Source organism: Erythrolamprus reginae, chromosome 3 (assembly GCF_031021105.1).
Source record: "Erythrolamprus reginae isolate rEryReg1 chromosome 3, rEryReg1.hap1, whole genome shotgun sequence".
Lineage (NCBI taxonomy): Eukaryota > Metazoa > Chordata > Lepidosauria > Squamata > Dipsadidae > Erythrolamprus > Erythrolamprus reginae.
In genome coordinates this window covers 124,202,122-124,226,212 of record NC_091952.1, presented here as the reverse complement: position 1 = coordinate 124,226,212, position 24,091 = coordinate 124,202,122, and the positions used below count along the sequence as shown (strand labels likewise).

The window sequence follows — 24,091 nt, the reverse complement described above, 5'->3', positions numbered from 1 at the left end:
GGCACGCATGGACTGCCAAAGACAGACTGAAGCCATTGCCCCAGAATTGCACAATCAGCATGCCGCTACTGGAGCAGTGCACCGTACTGTACCGGTAGGAACGCACCACTGATGCATAGCCCTAGATGTCCACATATTATTCATGAATTAGACATCTTTGTGGCAGATACTGTAAGAGGAGAATGGTGAAGCATAAAAAGACATTTTCAAAATACAGAGGTACCTCTACCTACAAACGCCTCTACTTACGAACCTTTCTAGATAAGAACCGTGTGTTCAAGACTTTTTTGCCTCTTCTCAAGAACCATTTTCCACTTACAAACCTGAGCCTCTGAAACTTTAACCGGAAAAGGCAGGGAGAAGCCTCCATGGGGCCTCTCTAGGAATCTCCTGGGAGGAAACAGGGCCTCAACCCTCCCTGTGGTTTCCCCAATTGCACACAGTATTTGCTTTTACATTGATTCCTATGGGAAATATTGCTTCTTCTTACAAACTTTTCTACTTAAGAACCTGGTCATGGAACAAATTAAGTGCGTAAGTAAAGGTACCACTGTAGTATCTAAGGAACACAGAGAACTGAAGAATCTTTCACATTTTCCTGTAAATTACTGTACAGGGGATTTACCAGAAACCATTTCTCTCTACTAGTACTCAATAGGCAAGGGAAAGCAGTTACAAACCTATCCATTTCACAACATGCCATGCAAAGCAAGACACCTGCTTTATTTATATGAGTGATCCCTTTTCAAGAGTTGCAATTTTTCTCTCCATCAGTCCAGCTATACAGTTAAAGTGATACCCAGAGACTAATGTTGCAGTTGCCAGCTCAGATGGTTTTCAAATAGCATTAAACAAGCTCACAGAGGATAAACCTAACAGTAGCTATGAGTTACGGTGCCCATATGTTATCTTCTAGGAATGGCAGCAGGGGAACAGCAGAAGTAGAGGGCTAATAGCCCTACATTCTGTGGCCTCATTGCAGACATGCAATTGTTTTTTAAGGAGAAATCAGCTGCTGGTTGACTTCAGAAGGCCATTTCAAAGGTTCTTACAGATGAATAACAGTTGTCTAGTCCTAGAAATTCCTTGAAACTATAATTATAGGATGGATTCCAGTGCACTTGTGCATGTAGAGATATTTAAAATAATTCTTAAGGATTCAATGAAGCTATAATTACTAGAATGTTTGGACAATTTAGTTATTTATGGAATTTCTACCCCTGTCCCAACTCTTAATAGGTTACAAATGGTTAAAAGCACAAAACTCCCAGAACACAACTAGCATCCAAAACAAAATAAATGAAGCCAAATGAAGTCATTTCAGTTTTGGGTGGGCTCATTGCATAGCCTAGCCCAGAGTCTCCAAACTTATTTATTTATTTATTTATTTGTCCAATGCACAATAATACACAATGAAGGTTATAGAGGATATATACGAGTATGTATCAAAGAGAGTATAGAAGAGAAAATATAGGAGTAAATGTAACTAGAGAGAATAGCAGAAAAGATATAAGAGATAAAAGAGATATAGTGGATAGAAGAGATAGAAGAGAAGATATAGGAGATATAGGAGAGACTATAGGACAGGGGACGGTACTTATGTACGCCCCTTTCTGACCTCTTAGGAACCTGGTGAAGTTGACTGTAGATAGTCTAAGGGTAAAGTGTTGGGGGTTAGGGGATGATACTACGGAGTCCAGTAGTGAGTTCCACGCTTTGACAACTCGATTGCTAAAGTCATTTTTTACAGTCAAGTTTGGTGTGGTTAATATTAAGCTTGAATCTGTTGTGTGCTCTTCTGTTGTTGCGGTTGAAGCTGAAGTAATCATTGACAGGCACAGCGTTGTAGCATATAATCTTGTGGGCAATACTTAGATCATGTTTGAGGTGTCGTAGTTTTAAGGTTTCAAGATCCACCTGGTTGGTAGTAACCCTGTGCCACTGCAATCATCAGTGGATCTGCCTCATTTTTTAAAGGAAATGGCTTTCTCTATCTTGGTGTGCTCTCTAAGCCGCCATTTTCCTTCCAGAAATCCCAGATCACCTGAAGTGCCCCTCTTTCCCATGGTTAAGAGATGAGGACATCAACTCCCAGAATTCCACAGGTAGCACTTGTGGAGTTAAAGTCCACAAGTCATAAAATTGTCAAGTTTGGAAATCCCTGGTCTGGCCTAATGCATGGGAGAAAACTTGGTTTTCAGGGTCTTGTGAAAAACTATCAAGGTCAGGGTCATTTGAATGTTGGAGACAGCATGACCTCTATCCCACCAGATGACATTGTTTTGTAGAAGTGATCCAAAGCAAGCCCATTGTACTGGCTCTTATATGATATACAAATCTCATTGTACTGGTTCTTATATGTTGTACAAAGCCAGAGCTGCAAATGCTGTGACAATGGTGCCCACACATATCTGCCCAACATATGGCAGAATATTTCGTGCCCTTATAGGCCTCACCAGCCACCTGTGGATACATCATGTATAGCCCACAACCCATTAGATGTAAAGGTCTTTGAACACTAGGGACAAATATCATATGGTATAGATTATTACATGTAAATGGTCCCAGCTCAGAAGTGCTGGCTCAGAGGTATATGACATTCCTAGGATATAGAGGCACCATACCCTTCAGTGCTGCGATTCAGCTGGTTCGCACGGTTTGGGTGAACTGGTTAAATTACATCCCAACACACACTATCAAAGTGGATCCTGGGCACTGCACTGCAGTGAAGAAATGCAATGGAGCGGCCAGCGTGAGGGAAGGCCACTTTCCCTCCTCCTTCCCTCGTGCTGGCTGCTCCATTACCTCCATTACAGCACAGTGCCCAGGATCCACTTTAATTGGGGGTGTGGGGAAGGTAACTTAACAATCAGTTCACCCAGGCTGGATGTCATGGAATCTTATCCTGCATATGTGCTACAGCTGGAGGACGGGGAAGGGCCACACCTCCCACAACAGCCAAACTAACCCTGGATGAACTGTTGTTAAATTATTTGAAGCCTACCACTGCCTGTAGGGCAATTACTTGCAGGACTGCCTTCTGCTGTATGAGTCTCAGTGACCGGTTAGGTCCCACCGAGTTGGCCAGGTCCCGTCAACCAGACAATGTCACTTGGTGGGGCCAAGGAGAAGAGTCTTCTCTGTGGGGGCCCCGGGCCTCTAGAATCATCTTCCCCCCAGAGATTTGCATTGACTCCACCCTTCTTGCCTTCCGCAAGAGTCTTAAGACTCACTTATGTCGCCAGGTTTGGAGTAATTAGATCTTGGTCCCCTTGCCGATGAATGTTATGTATGGCTGAGTCTGAATGTGTATGATTGATTTCTAAAATATTTGGGGATTTTAGGCTAGTTATTTAGTTTAATTAATTGGACTTGCCATTGTATTTTATTATTTTTATATTCTGTGGGTCAGAGAGGCCATGGTTTCATGTGCTGTCTGCATCCTACAGATGGGGCTTTCCTTGTTTGTGCAGACCAGTTTCTGACATGCCACAGTCTGGTTCTGGTCCATGGACCAGGAGTTGAGGACCCCTGTTTATACAGTATTGTGTTTCAAGGGTAAATGATATCTCTACATTGCCTAGACTTATGGCACCACCTCCTACCAATGCGAAGGTTTGTATTTTTTGAAAGATTAGAAGTGGCATAGATAAGTGCGATGCCTGAGGCACGTGCCCACTTAATCAGCCTACAGGTGGCCTTGGTCCCAAAGGTAACTTGCCTTTGTACCATAAAGGGCTGCAAAGTGATAACCAACACTTCAAATTACATCTGGAAGCTTATAATGGGCAGCCAATGCAGCATTATTATCATCACTGCCATGATAAATTAAATCAGGAAAATCATTTAGACTGCCTTGTTTTAAAGCCATCTGGTTTACTGAGTTATGATATTATGTTTATGTTTAAGTGTGTTCGTATTCATTTGCATCCATGAAGGGCAATCTAAAACAAATTTTAAAGAACAACAATAACACCAATATATCTGGTGTACAGGAAAGCCTTTACAGAGGGCTAAAATATCCCCAAATAAGTGGATCTGTCAGTGAAAATTTTTGAATCAATCTAGGGCCACAATCCATCCCCAGGCTTGCTTAATTTAATTTCTTCACTGCTTAGGACAGTAATGGCGAACCTTTTTTTCATCGGATGCCGAAAGCACGTGTGTGTGCTATCGGGTATGCATGAGTGCCCATAACCATAATTCAATGCCTGGGTACGGTGAAAATGGCCTCCCCCGCCCCTCCGGAGGCCTGAAACAGCCTACTTCCCAACCTCTGGTGGGCCCGGTAGGCCATTTTTTGCCCTCCACAGGCTCCAGAGGCTTCTCTGAAGCAGAAAATGCCCTCCAAGAGACTCCAGGCGAACCGAAAAATCAGCTGACCGGCACTCACATGCACTTTGGAGCTGAGCTAGGGTAACGGCTCCTGTGCCAGCAGATATGGCTTCGCATGCCAACTGTGGCACCCGTGCCATAAGTTCGTCATCATTGGCTTAAGCCCTATCTTCCTGATAAATTTCTTAAAACTGTTTGGCATCTATCTGCAATGATGATAGCACTAAAGCTGACTTAATTTCAGAGAATTCCTGCTTTCCCTGGAGCCTACTTTAAAATTTGTGAAATAAGTTATTAATATATTTGGATGACAGAGTTGCTCAAACGGTAGAAATTCTCCAGATAAGTGGGGATCTAATAGGACTTTGTAAGCAGTACTGTGATGGTGATTAGTTTACTTTCCAGTGTGTTTCTCATGACACCACAATTTAAGATGTTTAAATTGTGTTCTGACCATTTCATTCCTCTCTGGAACTGGATTTTATATAATATATAGTGTTAGGCTTGCTGGAAGGTTTCCCTAGATTTCTTGCTTTGTTCTGAAATAATTTCCTGAAATAATTCATTTGGTTATGCGCGCACACACGCACTTTACCTTCTGTGATACTACTACCACAACCGCATGTTCAAATTGAAGAAATCAAGATGCCAATTTGCTTCCGAGCATATAGTTCAGATGCTTGCTTTGACTCATCAACATCTCACTTCCAAGAAACCTGAACATTTTTTCTTTGACTCATAGCAACAATGAAGCCAATTCTTCAGTTGTAGATGAGAAAGATATTTCTACACCTAGATTGCCAGGCTGCAACCTGGATATTTTATTTGAATGTTTAACGTTGCTGAATTAGTGATGACACAGCTCCTTGGTTCCTCCCCAGATCCCATCCCTCTGCCATAACTCTTTGCTTCATTCTCTCTTGTGCCACACACAAAAGCTGACAAAAGCAGATGAAATGGTAGGAGCAGGTAAGAAAAATCTCTTGATACCTCAACTGCCAGTACAAAAGTAATTATAAATAAAGGTCAAACCCCTAATTTGCAAACTGGCAATCTTCACTTATAGTCCGGGTTGAACTCCACTTAAAAGTGGGTCCAGTTGATTTCAGGACATCAGATCAAATAACCACGCCATCTTTTTTTGACATTTCCCCCTGGAGGTAGATACAGCCAAGTTCTTCTCAGCGCCCATTTTCATCTACTCCACTAGATCGAAATGTGAATCTTGGAATATAACGTGTTTCATGTCACAACTGGCATGGATTATAATTAGACAGAGTATAAGGTTGACTGGAATGAATTGCCCCACTAATGGTTGGTGATATTCATCTTGAATGAAGAATTCACACACAGCCAGCCTATAAGTAGTTCCAATGTGATGCTTATAGGATAGTAGACCACTGAAGCTCTAATCACCTCCAATTTCCTAATTTCAGAAGACACATAAATGGATACATTGAAGAAGAGAGAATTCTAGGCACATGCTAGATGGGGATTTTCAAAGTTTTCTCACGTAGTAGAATCTCTGACCAAGAGATAAAACTCTAGTAAAGGCAAATTATTAGAGTATGCAAAGTAAGTAAATTATTATTACGGGTAGTACTCAACTTACTATACTTGAACCCAAAATTTCAGTTATTAAGCAAGACATTTGTTAAGTGAATTTTACCCCATTTTACAACATTTCTTGCCTCAGTTATTAAGAAGTTATTAACCCGGTTGTTAAGTGAATCTGCCTTCCCTATTGACTTTGCTCGTCAGAAGGTGACCTTGGGACACAGCAATGGTCATAAATACAGTGTGAGCCGATGGCCAAGCATCAATAATTTTGATCGCAGGACCGCGAGGATGTTTGCACAAAACATATATAGCACATTTTGATATAGCTCGCACCTTAGTTTGTACAGGCCTAAATTAGGTAACTGAAACTGTCCAGTTTCACTTAAACTGAGTGTGCAATTTATAATTTGAGAACTGATACCCTTCTGTGTGTGTTGTAGGTCAACTCCAATGATCACCATGTGTCTTGATCAATGGCCACCACTGTGCCTTTCCTTTTGTGGAACATGAAATGAGGGTTGGGTTCTGTCAACACTGAGGTTTTTTTAACGTGACATCATTCAAATGAGAGGTTAAGTTGGCTTTAGGAGAAAATTACTGTTCAGGAGAAAAAGAAAGAAGATCTAGATAAAACTGGAAAATGAATTGAAGTCATTTTTCCTATAGACAAACATAGTAAGATTAGTACAGGAATTTGAACATGTTACCAGGGACCCATGACATAACTAGAAATTGGGTGAAAGGGGGAATATTAATTACTATACATTATGTTCCCATAAAACCAATAATTTGAGGGTGGGCTCCCCATAAAATACTAAAAATAGAATCTAACTTCAATTCTAAGTAAATAGACATATTTATCTCCAATAAAAAGAAGACACTAGTGTTCAGTCTTATGATCTGCTGGTATTAAAGTAGCCATTGGTACTGATAGACTTTGCATTCTTATGGAATGCCAAAATTCATGGGAATACTATTTGAATTCCACTAATTTTCTGAACATATCAGCCAGTCAGAGAGTTAGGTGGTTTTGGGGGGGGAGGGGGGTTTTTTGTATGTTTTTCGGTGGATTTTTTCTTTCTTTTTGTTCTAGGAAACACATTCAAACATCTCCTCACATTCATCCAGATGACGGACTTATCCAAAAGAAAGTATGGTAATCCATAGACCGATTGCATTTTGGATGGATCAATGAAACCTCCCAACAGATTTTGGAATATTGAAGAAAAGTGTTTAGGAGATTGGTGGTCACAGACACATAAATACATTGAACATCTCTGCTTCTCTGGCAACCATCATAAGTGTTAAATATTGCACAGAATTAGAAGGTTGTGTTTTCCGACCAGCTGTCCTAATGCTGTGATTCTCTCTTGCTTTTCCGTTGCATTTTTTTTTTTACTTTTGCTGCCACGCCCATGTGAGTAATGATACTGGATAATTAGTTAATTAAAGCAAGTTCCAAATAATTAATTTATTTTTCTATGATTTCCTCAGTGTGTATGATTAAATAGAGACTGAGAAGGCTGATACTATCTTTCAGTAAAAGATATGTATAGAATAGAATAGAATAGAATAGAATAGAATAGAATAACAGAGTTGGAAGGGTCCTTAGAGGTCTTCTAGTACAATCCCCTAGTTAGGCAGGAAACTACACCACTTCAGACAAATCCAAAATCTTCTTTAAAACTTCCAGTATTGGAGCATTCACAACTTCTGAAGGCAAGCTGTTCCAAGAATTAATTGTTCCGTCAGAAAATTTCTCCTCAATTCTAGGCTGCTTCTCTCTTTGATTAGTTTCCACCCATTGCTTCTTGTTCTATCCTCAGATGCTTTGGAGAATAGTTTGACTCCCTCTTCTTTCTGGCAACCCCTGAGATATTGAAACACTGCAATCGTGTTTATCCTAGTCCTTCTTTTCATTAAACTAGATATACCCAGTTCTTGCAACCGTTCTTCATATGTTTTTGCCTCCAGTCCCCTAATCATCTTTGTTGCTCTTCTCTGCACTCTTTCTAGAGTCTCAACATCCTTTTTACACCGTGGCAACCAAAACGGTGTGGCCTTATCAAGTGTGGCCTTATCAAGGCATTATAAAGTGATATTAACACCTCACATGATCTTGATTCTATCCCTCTGTTAATGCAGCCTAGAACTGTGTTGGCTTTTTTGGCAGCTGCTGCACACTGCTGCCTCTTATTTAAATGATTGTTCACTAGGACTCCAAGATCCCTCTCACAGTGACTACTGTTGAGCAAGGTATACCATATGTACAATAGAGAAGGATCTCAAAATGCTTTCCACATAAGGAAGATATTTGGATACTCCATAATAGACAGCTCTAATATCCAATCATGCTACCCAGCATCTACATCTTGACCCCACAACATTTTCTTAATTTTCTATGCTCACAATAGTATCATTCCCATTTTAGAGAAGAGTTCTTTCATTGTCCAAGTAAAGTCTGATCGGATATGCAAAACTTATGTTTGTTACAGCTCTTCAATATAAAATTTAAAAGCAAATTAATTTAAATAAAATGGGTGTTTCTCTCTATTGTTAATTAAGGATTATCAGAATAGGGCTATAAAACTCTGGACGATCCTTGGATGGCAGACAACAGAATTTTTTCTGGCTTTCCTCCAAGTGATCGTCTGGATTTGTATAAAAAAGCCCTTAGAGAATTCTCCCAAGCAAAATATAAAGAAACAAGCATGTGGAGGGGGATGGGATATGTCGTAGCAGCACCATTAGGCTCCAGACCGGAACAAGAATAGAGAATTTGGGGATATTGGTGAACATACGTAGAATGTTGGATATCTGTTATATGGTGAGTGGCTGGGAGGAGGAATTTGTGCATTCATAAAATGGTTGTCACAGCAGCTGTGACCAACCACAAGATGCCCATTCATCAGATGTCAAACTGCTGATATTTCTGCTTGTCAATTTTTCTAGCTGCTAAGACAGAGCTGGGCATTTTATGGTCCCCCAGGTGACATCTGACCCTTTGGCTGTCTCTGCCCAGCCCATGTGAGTTCAACTGGAAATTAGAAATCAAATGTAAAAGGCGATATGTCATACAGGCAATACAATTGCATTGCTTTTATTCTGAAGGTGAATGCTATTTTATTTTTCAGTTTAGGTATGCGGGCCTGTGCACCAGAGGTGGGCTCCTCCTGGTTCAGACCAGTTCTATAGAACCAGTAGTAACTTGGTGGCCTGGGTCGCTGAAACCAGCAGTGACCCAGGTGTCAGGCCCCGGAGCCAGTTCTCTTGGCTGCGCCATGGGCGCCACCAACTTGGTTTTTTACTTCTGCACATGTGCAGGTGGCTTGTTTTAACACTGCAAATGTGTGTGCCCCCACACAGTGTATCCGAGTGAACCACCAGTGAAGAAAACCAGAACCCACCCCTGTTGGTGCACGCTTACACACCTTCACAATACAATTGGTTCGGCCATCCACAACAATTCCCATTTTCTCACCTGGCTCCTTGGAAAAATTAATTGCCTTGGGATAATATTTTTTACTCAAAACACCTTTGTCTCTTTTTTTCTAAGGTGGTGGATGTACTCCAAGCAAACACCTGTAGGTTATAACCATGCACCATTTAAAATTCCAAGAATGTTTCAAGCTCCCAAGATTAAAAAAAAGGTACTTGAGACTAATGTTTTGCTTTCCAATATGGAAACTGTCCATTTCATTTTAATTAAGGAAATCTAAAAAAAACCCCAAAAGCAAATAAAGGAATCCATAAGAAAAGCAACAAAATGCCAGTTGGACATGAAACTTCTGGTTGCTAAGAAAGACTTCCTAGGTCAGTGATGGCGAACCTATGACACGCGTGTCAGCACTGACATGCGTAGCCATTTTCGGTGACACGCGGCTGCCGGAGAAACGGGGAGCTTTAGGGAGTGGCCAAGATGCAAATCTCCCCGCTTTCCAATTTCCCACCGACTGCAAGCAGGTACAGCAAGCGCAATTATTATTATTATTTTTCCTCTCCCCTTAATTTTGTTTTGCACCGATTTAAAAAAAATTGTGCCGGTTGCAATTTAAATTTCACTCCCAGGGCTATTTACCCGGGGGTCCTACTTTGCTTACATTAAACTGCTCATCCCATAAACAAATATCGCTCCGCCAGGAAATCTACTCCAACCTTCCCTTCCCTCCTTCGCTTCTTTCCCTCCACGAGCAGCGTGCGGTGTCCCCTCCCCTTGGGCCGATCGCATCGGGGAGGGCGGAATAACTTAATTGCCGTTTCCTCTTATAGCTGTTACAGGAGACGGTGCTAAGGTAAACCCTTACCGGTTTAAATGTAAAGGATGAGGGGTTATTAATTTGTAATAAAAAAAATCATGCCGGGCTCGCAAAAAAGAGTCCGAAAAAAGAACTGCATGGACGTCGCACCATTTGCTTCCTCCTTTGGCGGCTCGTAACTAGATTTTTACAACCCCCCCGCCCCCCTTGATAAGTTTTTTCTTGAATCTGACCAGTTTGGGGGGGGCACCCCCCCCCCTGCCCAGGAAAGAGTTGCAGCAGGAAAGCAGCGCATTTGAAAAGTGTGCTGCTTTTCCGGAAAGCCGGCTTTCCTGGTCGGCACAGGGCCTTCCCGGGCAGCTGGCTTGAGCCTTGTGCCGGTCAGCAAAGCCGGCTGCCCGCCGGAGACGTGGAGAGAAAGAAGGGGAAAAGAGGGAGGGAAAGAGGGGAGGAAAGGAGGGAGGGAAGGAAGGGAGAGAAAAGTGAACGAGAGGGAGAGAGAAAGGGAGTAAAAGAGGAAGGAAGGAAGAAATAAATATAAAGGGAGAGAGGGAGAAAGAGAGGGAGAGGGAGGGGAAGAGGGGAAGGAAGGAAAAGAGAGAGAGAAAGAGAAAAAAGTGGAAGAGAGAAGGAAAGAAAGGGAGAGAGAGAAAGAGAGAGAGAAAAGATAGGAAGGAAGAGAGAGAGAGCAAGAAAGAAAGAGTGAGAGAGGAGAGAGGAAGGAAGAGAGTGAGAGTGTTTTTTTCTCAAGGTGACACACCACCCGAGTTATGCTCCGTTTTTTGGCAAATTTTGACACACCAAGCTCAAAAGGTTGCCCATCACTGTCCTAGGTACATTGATTCCTACAGACACCATATTTACCGCACTGATCTAGAATGAAATCTGCTTTGCCTTAAGGATGTTCAGAATTTCAGGACAATGTAGAATTGAGTCGCTTATTTTGGCAGATTGTGAGTTTGATCCTAGACGCAGATGTAGGATCTTCTGCTTGTGCACGGGTTGGAGCAGGTGACCTGAAAGGTCTCTTTCAACTCTGTTAATCTGTTAATTTATCTATCTACCTCTTCCCTAAGCGATACTAGGTGATTTAAAAAGAAGATAATCAAAAAGTATGATGAAAAAATTAGCTTTCCTCCATCTTTGGCGATGACATGTTAGGATTTTGAATTTACAGTGGCTGCAAATAGGAAAGACTCATAGAGACTTTCCCCCTCAAAACAGTAGAGAACTTTGGTCATTGAGTTATTGTTCAGATGGGCCATTAATAAAAATTGAGTGAACAAATAAACTCCAGTTGACTACTCTTCCTCACAAGTAGTGGATTAAAAAAAAATTAGGAGTGATAAATGTGTGGGACAGTGGTAGGTTTCACTTACCTTTGCTACCAGTTGGAGAACACACCTGTGCGACATTTCTGCGCATGCACAGAAACATCCATGATGACATTCAGGTGGGTGGGCGGAGCCTCCTTCCGCCGCCGTTTCGCCCAAACCGGGGTGAACTGGTAGAAACCCACCACTGATGTGGAATTAAAAGTTAGCTTACCAAAATCCAAATAATAAAGTCCTTGTGAAAAATGCCCCACCCTTCAAGGTGTTTGAGCACCTTGAAGATTATAAACAATACATGTGATATGTGAAATATGAAGGACTTGCACATTGGATGGTTTGTTTCTGCATGGAAAAAGAATGTCTTCTAATGATGTATTGTTGGTATTTGTCACCAGAGAAAGTGTGTAGAATGTGTAAAGGTATTTTGAATCCTTGCTGAAAATGTGAACAACATGAAGAGACATTTTATCATGCAAAAATGTCAAACAAAGGAGAGAAGAAGATACAAATGCATACACCAGTTCAGAAGGCTTTTCAAGGTTAAAGAACAAATAAAACCAGAATGTTTCCTTTGGGATTAATGAACAGGTAACTAGAAAAATGTCTTGAAACTTTGTTGTTACATATGACAACTGTAATGAGACTAATATACACTCAAGCTTGCTTGCAATGGAGGAATGGTTGGTGAAGATGATAGAAGTTGCAGATGGCTAAATTAACTTATTTGATCAGAGAGAAAAACAATACATTGACATTTAGGCTGACTGGAATTCTCATACAGACTTTTTTCATGATAGAAAAATAGGAAATTATCTTCTCTATATATAAAAGCCCAATGTCACTCATACATCATAAGGAAATGTCCAGAACCGTAAAGCCTACAAACTTTGAAACTTGGGACACATGTTCCTCTTGTCTTCTAGGTGTTCGCTAAGAAAGGATTTTTTAAAATGACCATCATATCATTAGTTATTTCTTATATTATTATTAGCACGCTTTGATGCTAAGGAGTTAGATGTTTTACTTCCACCTGAAAGAACTCTGTTCCAACTGCCAGTGGGCATGGCTAGCATGTGACTCATCTGGCCTGCAGGCTGGGAGTTCAGACATTCTTCATCATCTAAGGCAGTGATGGCGAACCTATGGCATGGGTGCCACAGGTGGTACGTGGAGCCATATCTGCTGGCACACGAGCCATTGCCCTAGTTCAGCTCCAACTACATGTGTGCTGGCCAGCTGATTTTTGGCTTGCACAGAGGCTCTGGGAGGGCATTTTTGGCTTTCAGAGAGCCTGGGGGGGATGGAGGAGGGCATTTTTACCCTCCTTTGCATCCAGGAAAGCCTTTGGAGCTGGGGAGGGCGAAATACGAACCTAGTGGGCCCACCGGAAGTTGGGAAACAGGCTGTTTCCAGCCTCCAGAGGGCCTCCAGAGGGTGGGAGAAGCTGTTTTCACCCCCCCAGGCATTGAATTATGGGTATGGGCACTCATGCATGCACGAGAGCATACAAACATGCTCTTTCGGCACCCAAGGAAAAAAAGGTTCGCCACCACTGATCTAAGGAGTTAGATATTCTACTCCTCCTCCCCATCTGAAAGGGAAAGAAGGGGATAAGATAGGAGAGGCTTCTGTGGGGTAAGCCTGAGGGAGAGAGGGGGATAGGACAGGATCAATGGGGTCAGCATGAGTGAGAGAAGGGGGATAGGACAGGAGAGGCTTCTGTGGGTCAAGCCTGAGGCAGAGAAGAGGCAAGGAGAGGCAGATCTAACTACTCATTAATTTTCAAGCTTTAACTCTCAATTTATCAAGCCTGATCACATAGTTCCGTGTGAAGCATGGGTATCCAGCTACTAGTAATTGTATAATAGAAAAAGTGAACTTTTTAATAATCTTAGAGTAAGAAACAGTTTTGTATTTGTACTTATTGTATTTAATAATATGTTTGCTATAAAGAAACTTGAAAGGTTCTTTCCATTCTGTTTTTACACTCTTCTGCCTCCCCCCCTTTTACTTACTATTTATTAGTTTGGGTTAGCTTTTATGTCTATGTATACAATGTGGTCAGGGGTGGGTTCTACTTACCTTCCCTACCGGTTCACATCGGGTCGGAAGTGCACATCACATCCTACAAATGAACCTCTGCGCATGTGCAGAAGCCTCTGTGCATGCATAGAGTGTATTTTGCAAGCCAATTCCACAGAGCAACAACTAAAGAATTCGGGGGGGTGGCCAAGTGGCCATTGCTGCTGGTTTGGTGAGTGGGGGGAAATTTCCACCACCATTATGGGAAAACTGGTCCGAACCTACAGCAACCTACTGCTGAATGTGGTACATTATAGTATGCATTAAATGAAGTCAAAAAGCATTTTAGACAAATTTCAGTTCAGCTGTAGTGTCACATCCCTCAATGCACAGTATTTTGAAAGACTGCTAAACAAGCCAACTCACATCTTCCTGGGTTTTTTCCCTAAAGAAGCAAAATACAGAAAATGACTTCCCTGTACTGTAAACCTCTCTGCTGCTGTTTAGGAGAGCACAGAACTATTATAGGCACTTTTACACATTGTTGAATTCCCACACGTCCATCATATCACTTAGTTCCACATCAAGTGTCAGGACCAAGAGCTACTGATTTTTACACTCATGTCACATCAGTTCTTGAAAAATATCCTGAAACATCTTGAAAAATATCCTGAAACCAAGAAATAACTGTTCTTATCTAAGCTGATAATTTGAGCATTTTCTTCTCTGAACACACCTGATAGGTTGAAATCCCTCAACATTTTAAATTATAATTTGAGCTTCTGACCATTAAACTGGAGCTCCAGACACAGAAATTCACAAGGCACCAACCTTTCCAGAGACCTTTCCTTAAGGTTCCTTTCAAGTAGCTGATTCCAGATATTCCCTTCAGCTTTGGTAGTGAATGATAGTCATAATGTAGAAATGTTCTTCTCAAGAAAGTAAAAACAAACTTTGGAATACAGAAATACAGGAAGATTCTTACTTATTCAGTTTCTATTTCTTGTTTGTTAGGAATCAATGAGAGATCAAGGAGAAGGAATGAAAATACATCTCTCTCAATTTCCCCTTTGAAAACATCAAGAATCTTGGAAATTTCTATATGGATGCATGGATGAACAGATACTGTAGATCTACTTAGACTGACATATATCTGTACTTAGAAGTTGGACTTTTCAGAACAACCATAAAAAGTAATACAGCCATTTAAATTCATTTTCAAAGCACCCTTTTCATCTGCATCACTTTCCAACACCTCTCCATCCTTCCTTCTTCAGTACTGCTATTACTATGGTCCTTGTTTGAAACTCACAAACATAGAAATCGTTTTCTGGTTCAGGGATTGATGGCCACTGATGTAACAGAGTAACAGAGCTGGAAGGGACATTATAGGTCAGTGATGGCGAACCTTTTTCCCCCTCGGGTGCTGAAAAAACGTGGGTGCACGCTATCACGCATGCACGAGTGATAAAACCCATAAGTTAATGTCTGGGGAGGGTGAAAACAGATTCCCCCATTCCCCCAGAGGCTCTTTGGAAGCCAAAAATGCCCTCCCAGAACCTCTGCATGAGCCAAAAATCATCTGACCAGCACATACGTGCATGTTGGAGTTAAACTAGGGCAATAGCTTACATGCCAACAGATATGGCTCTGCGTGCCACCTGTGGCATCCATGCCATAGGTTTGCCATCACTGTTATAGGTCATCTAGTCCTACCCCCTGCCCAAGCAGGAGACCCTACACCATTTCTGATAGATGGCAGTCCAGTCTCTTCTTGAAAGCCTCCGGTGGTGAAGCTCCTGCAACTTCTGAAGACAAGCTGTTCTATTGATTTATTGTTCTCACTGTCAGAAAATGTCTCCTTATTTCTAGGTTGAATCTATCCTTGATCAGCTTCCATCCATTATTCCTTGTCTACGTGAAACCGCTTCAATCACCAAAAAATGTCTTCTTCCAAGAATACCCAAACCTGCACTTTTGATGGGACTCACACAGGGACAGCACACACAGTCAATGCTTGTGGGAAACTTTTTCCTAAGTTGCTCTGTGAGTTATTTCGAAAAGGCAGGCACGGGTTGAGCAGCTTTCAACGGGTCAGTCCTGACCACCTGTGCTCTCTTGCTGAGCCGTTTCAATAAACAGGGAAATCTGAATTTCTAGTCTGCCTCAGCTGCAAGGGCCTGTTGTACATTACATCACCAGAAGAGCCAAAGAAGAGAATGCTTGTGCAGCAGAAATAAGGTACCCCCCTCTCACACACACACTACACACACAAGTCCCAGTGGATCTTTGGCAAAATGAATAAATAAAATAACACCTCACTTGGTTGGCTTGCTATGATGAAGCTATGTGATATGGCTTTGACCACCTATACAAATCGCAACCACATTCCTAGTCAGCACATCCCAAATTTCTGAAGCACCCCAAATATTGCAGGCCTAAGTCAAAAAGGACCCCCAACCCTGGTTGTTAACGTATCTACAGTACATACATTTAATTTCAATTATGCTTCCTTCAACTCATTTACCCTCCCATCCTTTTGCTTTTTGGCTAAGCATCTACAACTTGGCATAAAGAATTCTATTCTATTCTATTTGACCACCTATAGAAATCGCAGCTGTATTCTCAGCACACCTCAAATATCTGAAGCATCCCCAAATATCCCAGGCCTGAGTCAAAAAGGACCCCCAACCCTGGTTGTTAATGTATCTAATGTAATAAGGTATCTCACTCTGTCTCTCTCTCACACACAAGCCCCAGTAGATCTTTGGCAAAATAAATAAATAAAAATAACACTTCGCTTGGTTGGCTTGCTATGGGATAGGGCTGGGACCACCTATTGAAACTACAACCACATTCCTAGTCAGCACACCCCAAATATCTGAAGCATCCCCAAATATCGCAGGCCTAAGTCAAAAAGGACCCCCAACCCTGGTTGTTAATGTATCACATACATTTAATTTCAATTATGCCTCTAATTCATTTGTCATCCCATCCTTTTGCTTTTGGGCTAAGTGTACAGTATACAGCTTTGGCATAAAGCATAACACAACCCTCCCCCTTTTTTCGTCTGAAGCCACATTGGGGAGGGGATGATATCGCGTGGCACGTGGTCTGATCTCATCGCGCTGCCCCCTCCTCTCCGTTTGCAAACCTCCCCCTCCTCTTTCATTTTTTCCCCCTTAAAAAAAAGATAAATAAAAGCCCCTCTCCCGTAGCCAACGAGGGAGGAGGGAGTTCCCAATGGCAGGTGGAGGAGGAGGACGGCCCAAGCTTCCAAATTCTCCCCACGGCGGGGGGGGGGGGGGATTTGGGGAAAGGCGGTTCTCCCATTTTCCCTTCTGAATGAAATAAGAGGACAATGGCTGAGGCGATGCCTGCTGGTCACGTCGTACAAGACCTCTTCGCCCCACTCCCTCGCCGTTGCCAACCTGTACCTACCCATCATGACATGCGCCCCCCCCCCTTTTCCTCAATTCAACCTCGCCGCGGTTGCGCTAAGGCGCGCCTCAGACGCGCAGCCCCGCTAGTGGGCTCCCACGGACGGTTGCTCATTTTGGGGGCGGGGGAGGTTACGCGCGAACGGAGGCCCCTGTGGCTGCCTCCCATCCCGCCCAGCCGCGCAAGCTGCCTCACCTCCACGAAATAAAAGCAAGGCAACAGGGTGACGCTTTCCTTGGTGGTGGTGGCGGCGGCGGCTTTGCTTTTGGGCCTCTCCTTCGCCGACATGCTGATGACGGGGCCGAGGTGGGGAGCCGGCGCGGGTGCTGGGGGTGGCAGCGGCGGCGGCAGCGCGTTCGCCAGGGCGGCCGGGACGCTGCCGGGAAGCCTCCCCGCTCGGCTGCCCCAGACCCGCGCGGTGATGTCACATTCCCCCGGGGCCACCTCTCGCCGGGGAAGGAGCGCGCAGCCCAGCGCTTCTTCCTCTCGCGGCGGCAGGAGCAGCAGCAAGCCCCCTTGCTCGCCGCCGCCGCCAGCGCTGCACGGCCGGCTTCCTCTCCCGCTCTCGGCCACCAGCCGCCGGCTCTCCTCCTTCTCCAAAGCGGCGGCGATCAGAGCTTCCTCTTGGCCGCCGCCGCCGCGGTCGAAGCCGGGATAGACCCCTGGCTTACATCGAGCCGCTGTGGTAGCTCTGGCAAGGCGGCTTTTTCGTGCAATATTCATAGATCTGACGTCAAGGAACCTGCTCCATGAGAAAAGGGGAAGGGGGTCCGGGTGTCTACATGATGATAAAGCTGGAAGAAGAAGCAGGAGAAAAAGAAGAGTGGGAGGAGGAGGCAGGCGAGCGAGAGGAAGCGGGCGGGGGGAGAGCGATGCAGCCCCCTTAACCCCTTCCCTCTTTCGTCGGAACGCATTATTGGGTGAAGATTTACGGAACGTCAGGGAAAGGGGGGGCGCCGGGCGAGAAATGGGGGGAATCAGCCAGCTCACGAGGGAGGGAGGGGTGAAGGGGGCGTGGCGAAAAGCTTTTTCACAGGTTGCGTTTTTTGGGGGGGGAACAAGTGAGCCGCGTATGTCTGCACTATCACTGGCGGAGGCGATAGTTTGCCTTTCCAGACACAACGATCTGATTGGGCGCGATGCGGCCCCAGTCGCCCAATGAGGTCGAGTTCTTTCCAGGGGGGGGAAAATAGTACGGAGTGGGGGGTGGGAGTTGTTGAGGAGATAGTGTGCAATGTTGGGCTATTGGAAACACCGCTCTAGGGATAGTTGGAATCTCAGGAGGAGAGTGCCATAGAAATCAATCAATCAATCAAATAAATAAATAAATAAATAAATAAAGTTAGCAATAGCATTTAAACTTTTATACTACTTCATGCTTTACAGAATAGAATAGAATTCTTTATTGGCCAATCTATCCCTGAATTTTCATTTCTATTCTTTAATATATTTTAGAGTATAACCTCTATAACCTTCATTGTGTATTGTTGTGCATTGGACAAAATAAATTAAATAAATAAACAAATAAACAAATACATAAATAAAATAAGTGTGTTTGCACAAACAAGGAATTTGTCTTTGGTGCATATGCTCTTAGTGTACATGAAAGAAAAGATACATTTGTCAAGAATCATGAGGTACAACACTTAATGATTGTCATAGTGGTCAAATAAGCAATGAGGAAATGATAGGTATTAATAAAAAACCTTAAGGATACAAGCAACAAGTTACAATCATAAGTTGGAGGAAATGGGTGATAGAAATGATGAGAAAAACCTAGTAGTAATAGTTGTGAAGGCTTAGTAAATAGTTTGACAGTGATGAGGTAATTATTTGTTTAGCAGAGTGATGGCGTTCGGGGGAAAACTGTTCTTGTGTCTAGTTGTTTTGGTGTGCAGTGCTCTGTAACAATGTTTTGAGGAGTTGAAACAGTTCATGTCCAGGATGCAAGGGGTCCATAAATATTTTCATTGCCCTCTTTTTGACTTGTGCAGCATGCAGGTCCTCAATGGAAGGCAGGTTGGCAGCAATTGTTTTTTCTGCAATTCTGATTATCCTCTGAAGTCTGTGTCAGGCCTCTCTGAGCGGTGTACAGAATCAACATATTGCCCCCCCACCCAACAATCTGGGTCCTCATTTTACCCACCTAGGGAGGAAGGCTGAGTCAACCTTGAGCCGGTGGTGAGTATTGAATTGCTGAACCACAGCTAGCAGTTAGCTGAAGTGGCCTGCAGTGCTGCACTCTAACCACTGCGCCACCCCGACTCAGTTTTGGGTCAGGCTGTTGTCACCTTCTGAGGCTAGCTTGGACCTAATTTTGAACCCTGGTACTCTGACAAATCAGCCATTGATAGATATATAGACATTTAATTGTTTTAAATTAATTAATAATTTTATTACAAAACCCACAGAGGCGGTGGAGTTGCCATCTTCTATAAAAAGTCACTAAACCTAAAAAAATATTCAACTTACACATGAACTCGCTCTACCAAAAATTATTGTCTGCGAGTTGTCCTTAAATGCCACACTTCACTTCCTACTGGGTTGTAGAACCCCCAATTACGATATCACACATGTGAATGAGTTAACTTCACTACTAATGTGGGCAACCACACCCACTTTTTTTCTTGGTGATCTCAACCTACCCCATATCAACTGGACACGAAATGAATGTACAACATTCAACCCTATACAATGCTATTATCAATATAGGGCTAGATCAACTAGTAACAAACAACACTAGAGTCAACAGTTGCCTCGATCTCATCTTCTGCAACAGTTTACACTCAATTTATGGACTACAAATATAAGAACCCTTTTTCAGCAGTGACCAGAGCATGATTGACTTTTGTCTCAATATACGTCCTTATTAAAAAACAATATAATGATGGGATAACTAATTATAACTTTAAAAAAAAGCCAACTATGATAACAGACACTCATCTCTCATTTTTTGATTGGCAAATACTATTCTCTGGCTGTAATACTATCAAAGACCACTATAATATATTTTTGCTCGAAATCCAAAGAGTCATTAAACTATACATATGACTAATAACCACCAAAACCAAGGAAAACAAATTACCCATAAAAATAAGAAGCTCCAATCCAAAAAAATATCTGTTTGGTGGAAAAACAAAACTGGCTACATTGCTAACTTTAAAAGCCACTACAAATATCTATGCCACCAAATAAAGGCTGAATGAATCAATTATCACATTAATTAAAAAGGAAAACTACGCACAAAATCCACCTGCACCTTCTATATCTCTGTAAACAAGATCCATCTCACCCCTTAAAGGACCTATATTATTTAAAATCCAACAGAAGAATGAGACTCCATAAGGGATGAGCTTCCAAGGAAAGCAGATAAGAATAACAAAAATGACTTCTAAATTCTATTATTTATTCTGCTTATTCTTTGTGTTATTCCTGTTATATCACAGGGTCTGCAATTTTGCATTTTGCCTTCCACTTCATCCAGTTGGCAGCATCAGACGGGTTGCACAAAAATATGGAGAGGAGGGGAAAGTCATTATTGTACTGATCTTGGAATAGCACATCTTTTAAAAAAATAATGAATTATTTAAATCTCACGTTTTGACATTCCTGACCTAAGCTGGTAGATTAAAAGATTGACGTAATGGTCTAAATTTTGGTCTGCAAGTTTTAAAAAGGGATATTCTCCAAATTCAAAGCATGATTCCAAAATTTTGATCATGACACACTTTCTGTTGCAGAGAGCAATGTTGGAAAATGCTGGAAACAGCAAATACTGTATATATATGCAGCCATGATGCATGTAAGGTGTTCACTTCCCAAATTTTCCTAAAGGAATAAATGGGTGTTTAATGATAGCAAGGAAATAAATTCACACTAGAACACAATTAAAACATAGTTACTTGCAACAATGTACAAAATGTAGATTGTCAATCATTTAACATATGAGTTTGACTTGTAATAGCATGGTAACCAAACACTGACCAGGTAGTGTGTTGTATGAATGTACTCTTTGTGGGCGATGTTGGATCATCTAAACATCTTCCTTATTTACAGAATTTCTATCTGGAGTCCAGATGGCAGTATCTTCCATTTAAAATTATTTCATTTTCCCCAGCACTTTTATTTCTAGAGTGAAATATTATAGCTTCTTGGATGTTATTTCTGAAAAATTATTGTAAGAACTTCATTATGGAAATTTGTTTTAGGAAGAATTTAACAGCTTTTTTGAGAAATATGCTTATGGTATTTCTGAATACAGCACGTAGCTGGATTTGATTTATGAGAAGACATTATTGGAATTTGGATGAGATATAGCCTGAAAAGCCAAGAGGTGTAGGCTACGATGAGAAGTGAAAAAAATTGGTGCACAGTGGCAAATCTCTTCCATATTCTGGCAGCTATCTCATATTTTTTTCTGGAAAGACGATTTTATAATGTGAGGATGCAAAATGACTTTTGGTTCCTTCAATTCTGTTCACAATTTTCCTGTACAAATTATTTTAAAATGTCTTACTGATCAGTACTTCCACTGTTCTCTGCTGAATCAAATCTGGTGGCACCTTTAAAGAAGTCATTGAATTTTCCATGAGGCCAATCTATGTAGATAAGTTGTCACCTATCCATTTTGTGCTAGCTTTTTTAGAAAGAAATTTCAGTGAATGGCTTTAACCTTTTTAGAAGAATATTTTAATGCTTAAATTGACACTTATTTCAAAATCAGAATAAATTGTTCTTTCTTTTATCTTACATTTTGATAGTTTTTGTGTTAATCTGAATTGTGCTTCAAAACTATTGTCACATTTGCTTATTCATGATGCCATCCCAGTCCAATCTGCTCTTAATTAATTCAATAAAATACAACAACTATAACAATAATAGCAATAGGTCATAAGTGCACCTTTGCCTACCATCCCTGTCCTAATGTCTTTTTATGTTTTCTATCTCTACTTTATACTTATATTATGTTAAACATACTACAATATTATATTTGTATGACAAATAAATAAATAAATAAAATAAAAATAAAAAACACAACAGGTAGAAAAAAATGCCAAATCCAGTTTAATGTTCTGGTTGACTGTGTAATGATGATGATGATGATGATGATGGTGATGATGAAGATGGAAGAGAAAGAACTGGGTGGAAATTGCAAAACACAAATAATTGCAAATAGAAATAGAATCTCCTTACTGGCAAAAGAAAGAAAAGTTTCACCAATAGTAATAGGCACCTTGGGTGAAATCTCAAAACTTCTGAAGCACCATTGGCATTGGCAAACTTACAGTCAGAGTCAGACAATTGCATTTTTATTTGGAACTGCTTATATTCTGCAATGATACTCTTAATATCATCAAGCAATAACATTGGTTTATGCCAGGCCCTTGAGAAGGACTTAATAGGTGGTTAAAAGTACCAAATGCAGTCTAAACATCTGTCTGAAAGTGTGAACAACTACAAAGGCAAAATACGGATTTCCTCCATTAATTGTTGCCAACCATAAGAGTTGGTACTCATTTCTGTTTCAAGGCAATTGGACTAGCACTGTCTGAAGACATTTCCACAATCATGTGACCAGCATGATGTCACATAGTGCTGTTACCTTCCCCCTGAAGTGCCCTATTTATCTACTCACATTTGCATGTTTTGAACTGTTAGTTTGGCAGAAGCTGTGTCATATGGCATTTGGATCTCAAACTTGGTCTTCCGTCTTTCCAGCACCTTAAGCACTGAGCTACAGTGCCACTCTTGTGACCAACTATATCAATGCAGTAATATATAAAAGATAAACAGAATGTAAGAATAATAAGGCTAAAGCTTATATTTGTGCCTCTAGAATCAATCACAAATCGTTCCCCAGAAAAGCTGGGATAAATAAGACTTAACCTTCCCTAATTTAAGGGGACTGATTCTAAATAGACTTATACAGCATTGCCCTATTATTTAAAGTTTTTGCCTTATGAAAATGTATGTGTAAAGTTATATAAAATTAATGGATAATATTAATTGTACCACGCAGGGGTGGGTTCTAACGTACTTTGCTTTGTCCCACACCATGTTGGTGCGCCCGCTTTGCACATGTACACATGCGCAGTGATGAAAAATCCCCCAAAAGCCAAAAACAAAATGATGACGCATACACAGTGCCAGAAACATGGCTTCTGCGCATGTACAGAAGGAAAAAAGAAAAAAAATCCCCCCCCCCAAAATAGATTAGATTAGATTAGATTAGATTTATTGGATTTATATGCCGCCCCTCTCCGTAGACTCAGGGCGGCTCACAACAATGGTGAAAAACAATACATAGTAACAAATCTAATATTTAGCAATCTAAATTAGTTTTAGGTTAAAAAAATCCAAAAGAAACCCCAACAAGCACACAATCGAATCATACACAGAAACTACATGGGCAAGGGGGAGATGTTTTAATTCCCCCATGCCTGATGGCAGAGGTGGGTTTTAAGGAGTTTCTGAAAGACAAGGAGGGTGGGGGCAATCCTAATCTCTGGGGGGAGCTGGTTCCAGAGGGTCGGAGCCACCACAGAGAAGGCTCTTCCCCTGGGTCCCGCCAGATGACATTGTTTAGTCAACGGGACCCGGAGAAGGCCCACTCTGTGGGACCTAACCTAATCTTTAAAAAAAGATGGTGGCATTCACAAACCGGCATCGACAAAACCAATTCTGTGATGTCACCATGACATCACCAGCAGTTTGCTACCAGTTCTATAGAACCAGTGCGAACTGGGAGGAATCCACCTCTGGTACCACATAAACCTTCACATTAGGGGTAGAGTTCAGTGGTAAAATCTACTTACCTTTCCTACTGGTTTGGAAGTGCATGCTTCGTGCACATGCTTTTTCATCCAATGTATATGTGCAGAACATTTTGCACATGTGCAGAGGGTTAAAAAAAGAAATTGGTAGCATTTGGGTGGATGAGCTGAACCTCATGATGCTGCTGCTACTGGTTCTCTGAACCACCAGTAGCTGCTGCTACTGATACGCCTCACCTGGCCAAACCACTAGCAATCACCCCGGTAGAGGTTCCCGTGGTTCTACATATATTGTTGAATTAGTCAGGATCACTGAAAGTTGTTGTAGCTCAGAATTAAAACCTGGCATTTTGATTCTGCTCAGGCTAAC

The 24,091-nt window shown here is 41.8% G+C and overlaps 1 protein-coding gene across 1 annotated transcript in view; it reads right to left on the bottom strand.

The window, feature by feature from the left end:
- PLPPR4 (phospholipid phosphatase related 4) overlaps nt 1–17,350 on the bottom strand; it is a 59,582-nt gene extending 42,232 nt beyond the window's left edge. Inside the window, exon 1 of the mRNA XM_070749032.1 lies at nt 17,144–17,350. Coding sequence (XP_070605133.1) covers nt 17,144–17,236 — 93 coding nt within the window. The 5' untranslated portion in view covers nt 17,237–17,350. The remainder of the gene's footprint in view (nt 1–17,143) is intronic.
- Between the last annotated feature and the right edge of the window lie 6,741 nt (nt 17,351–24,091).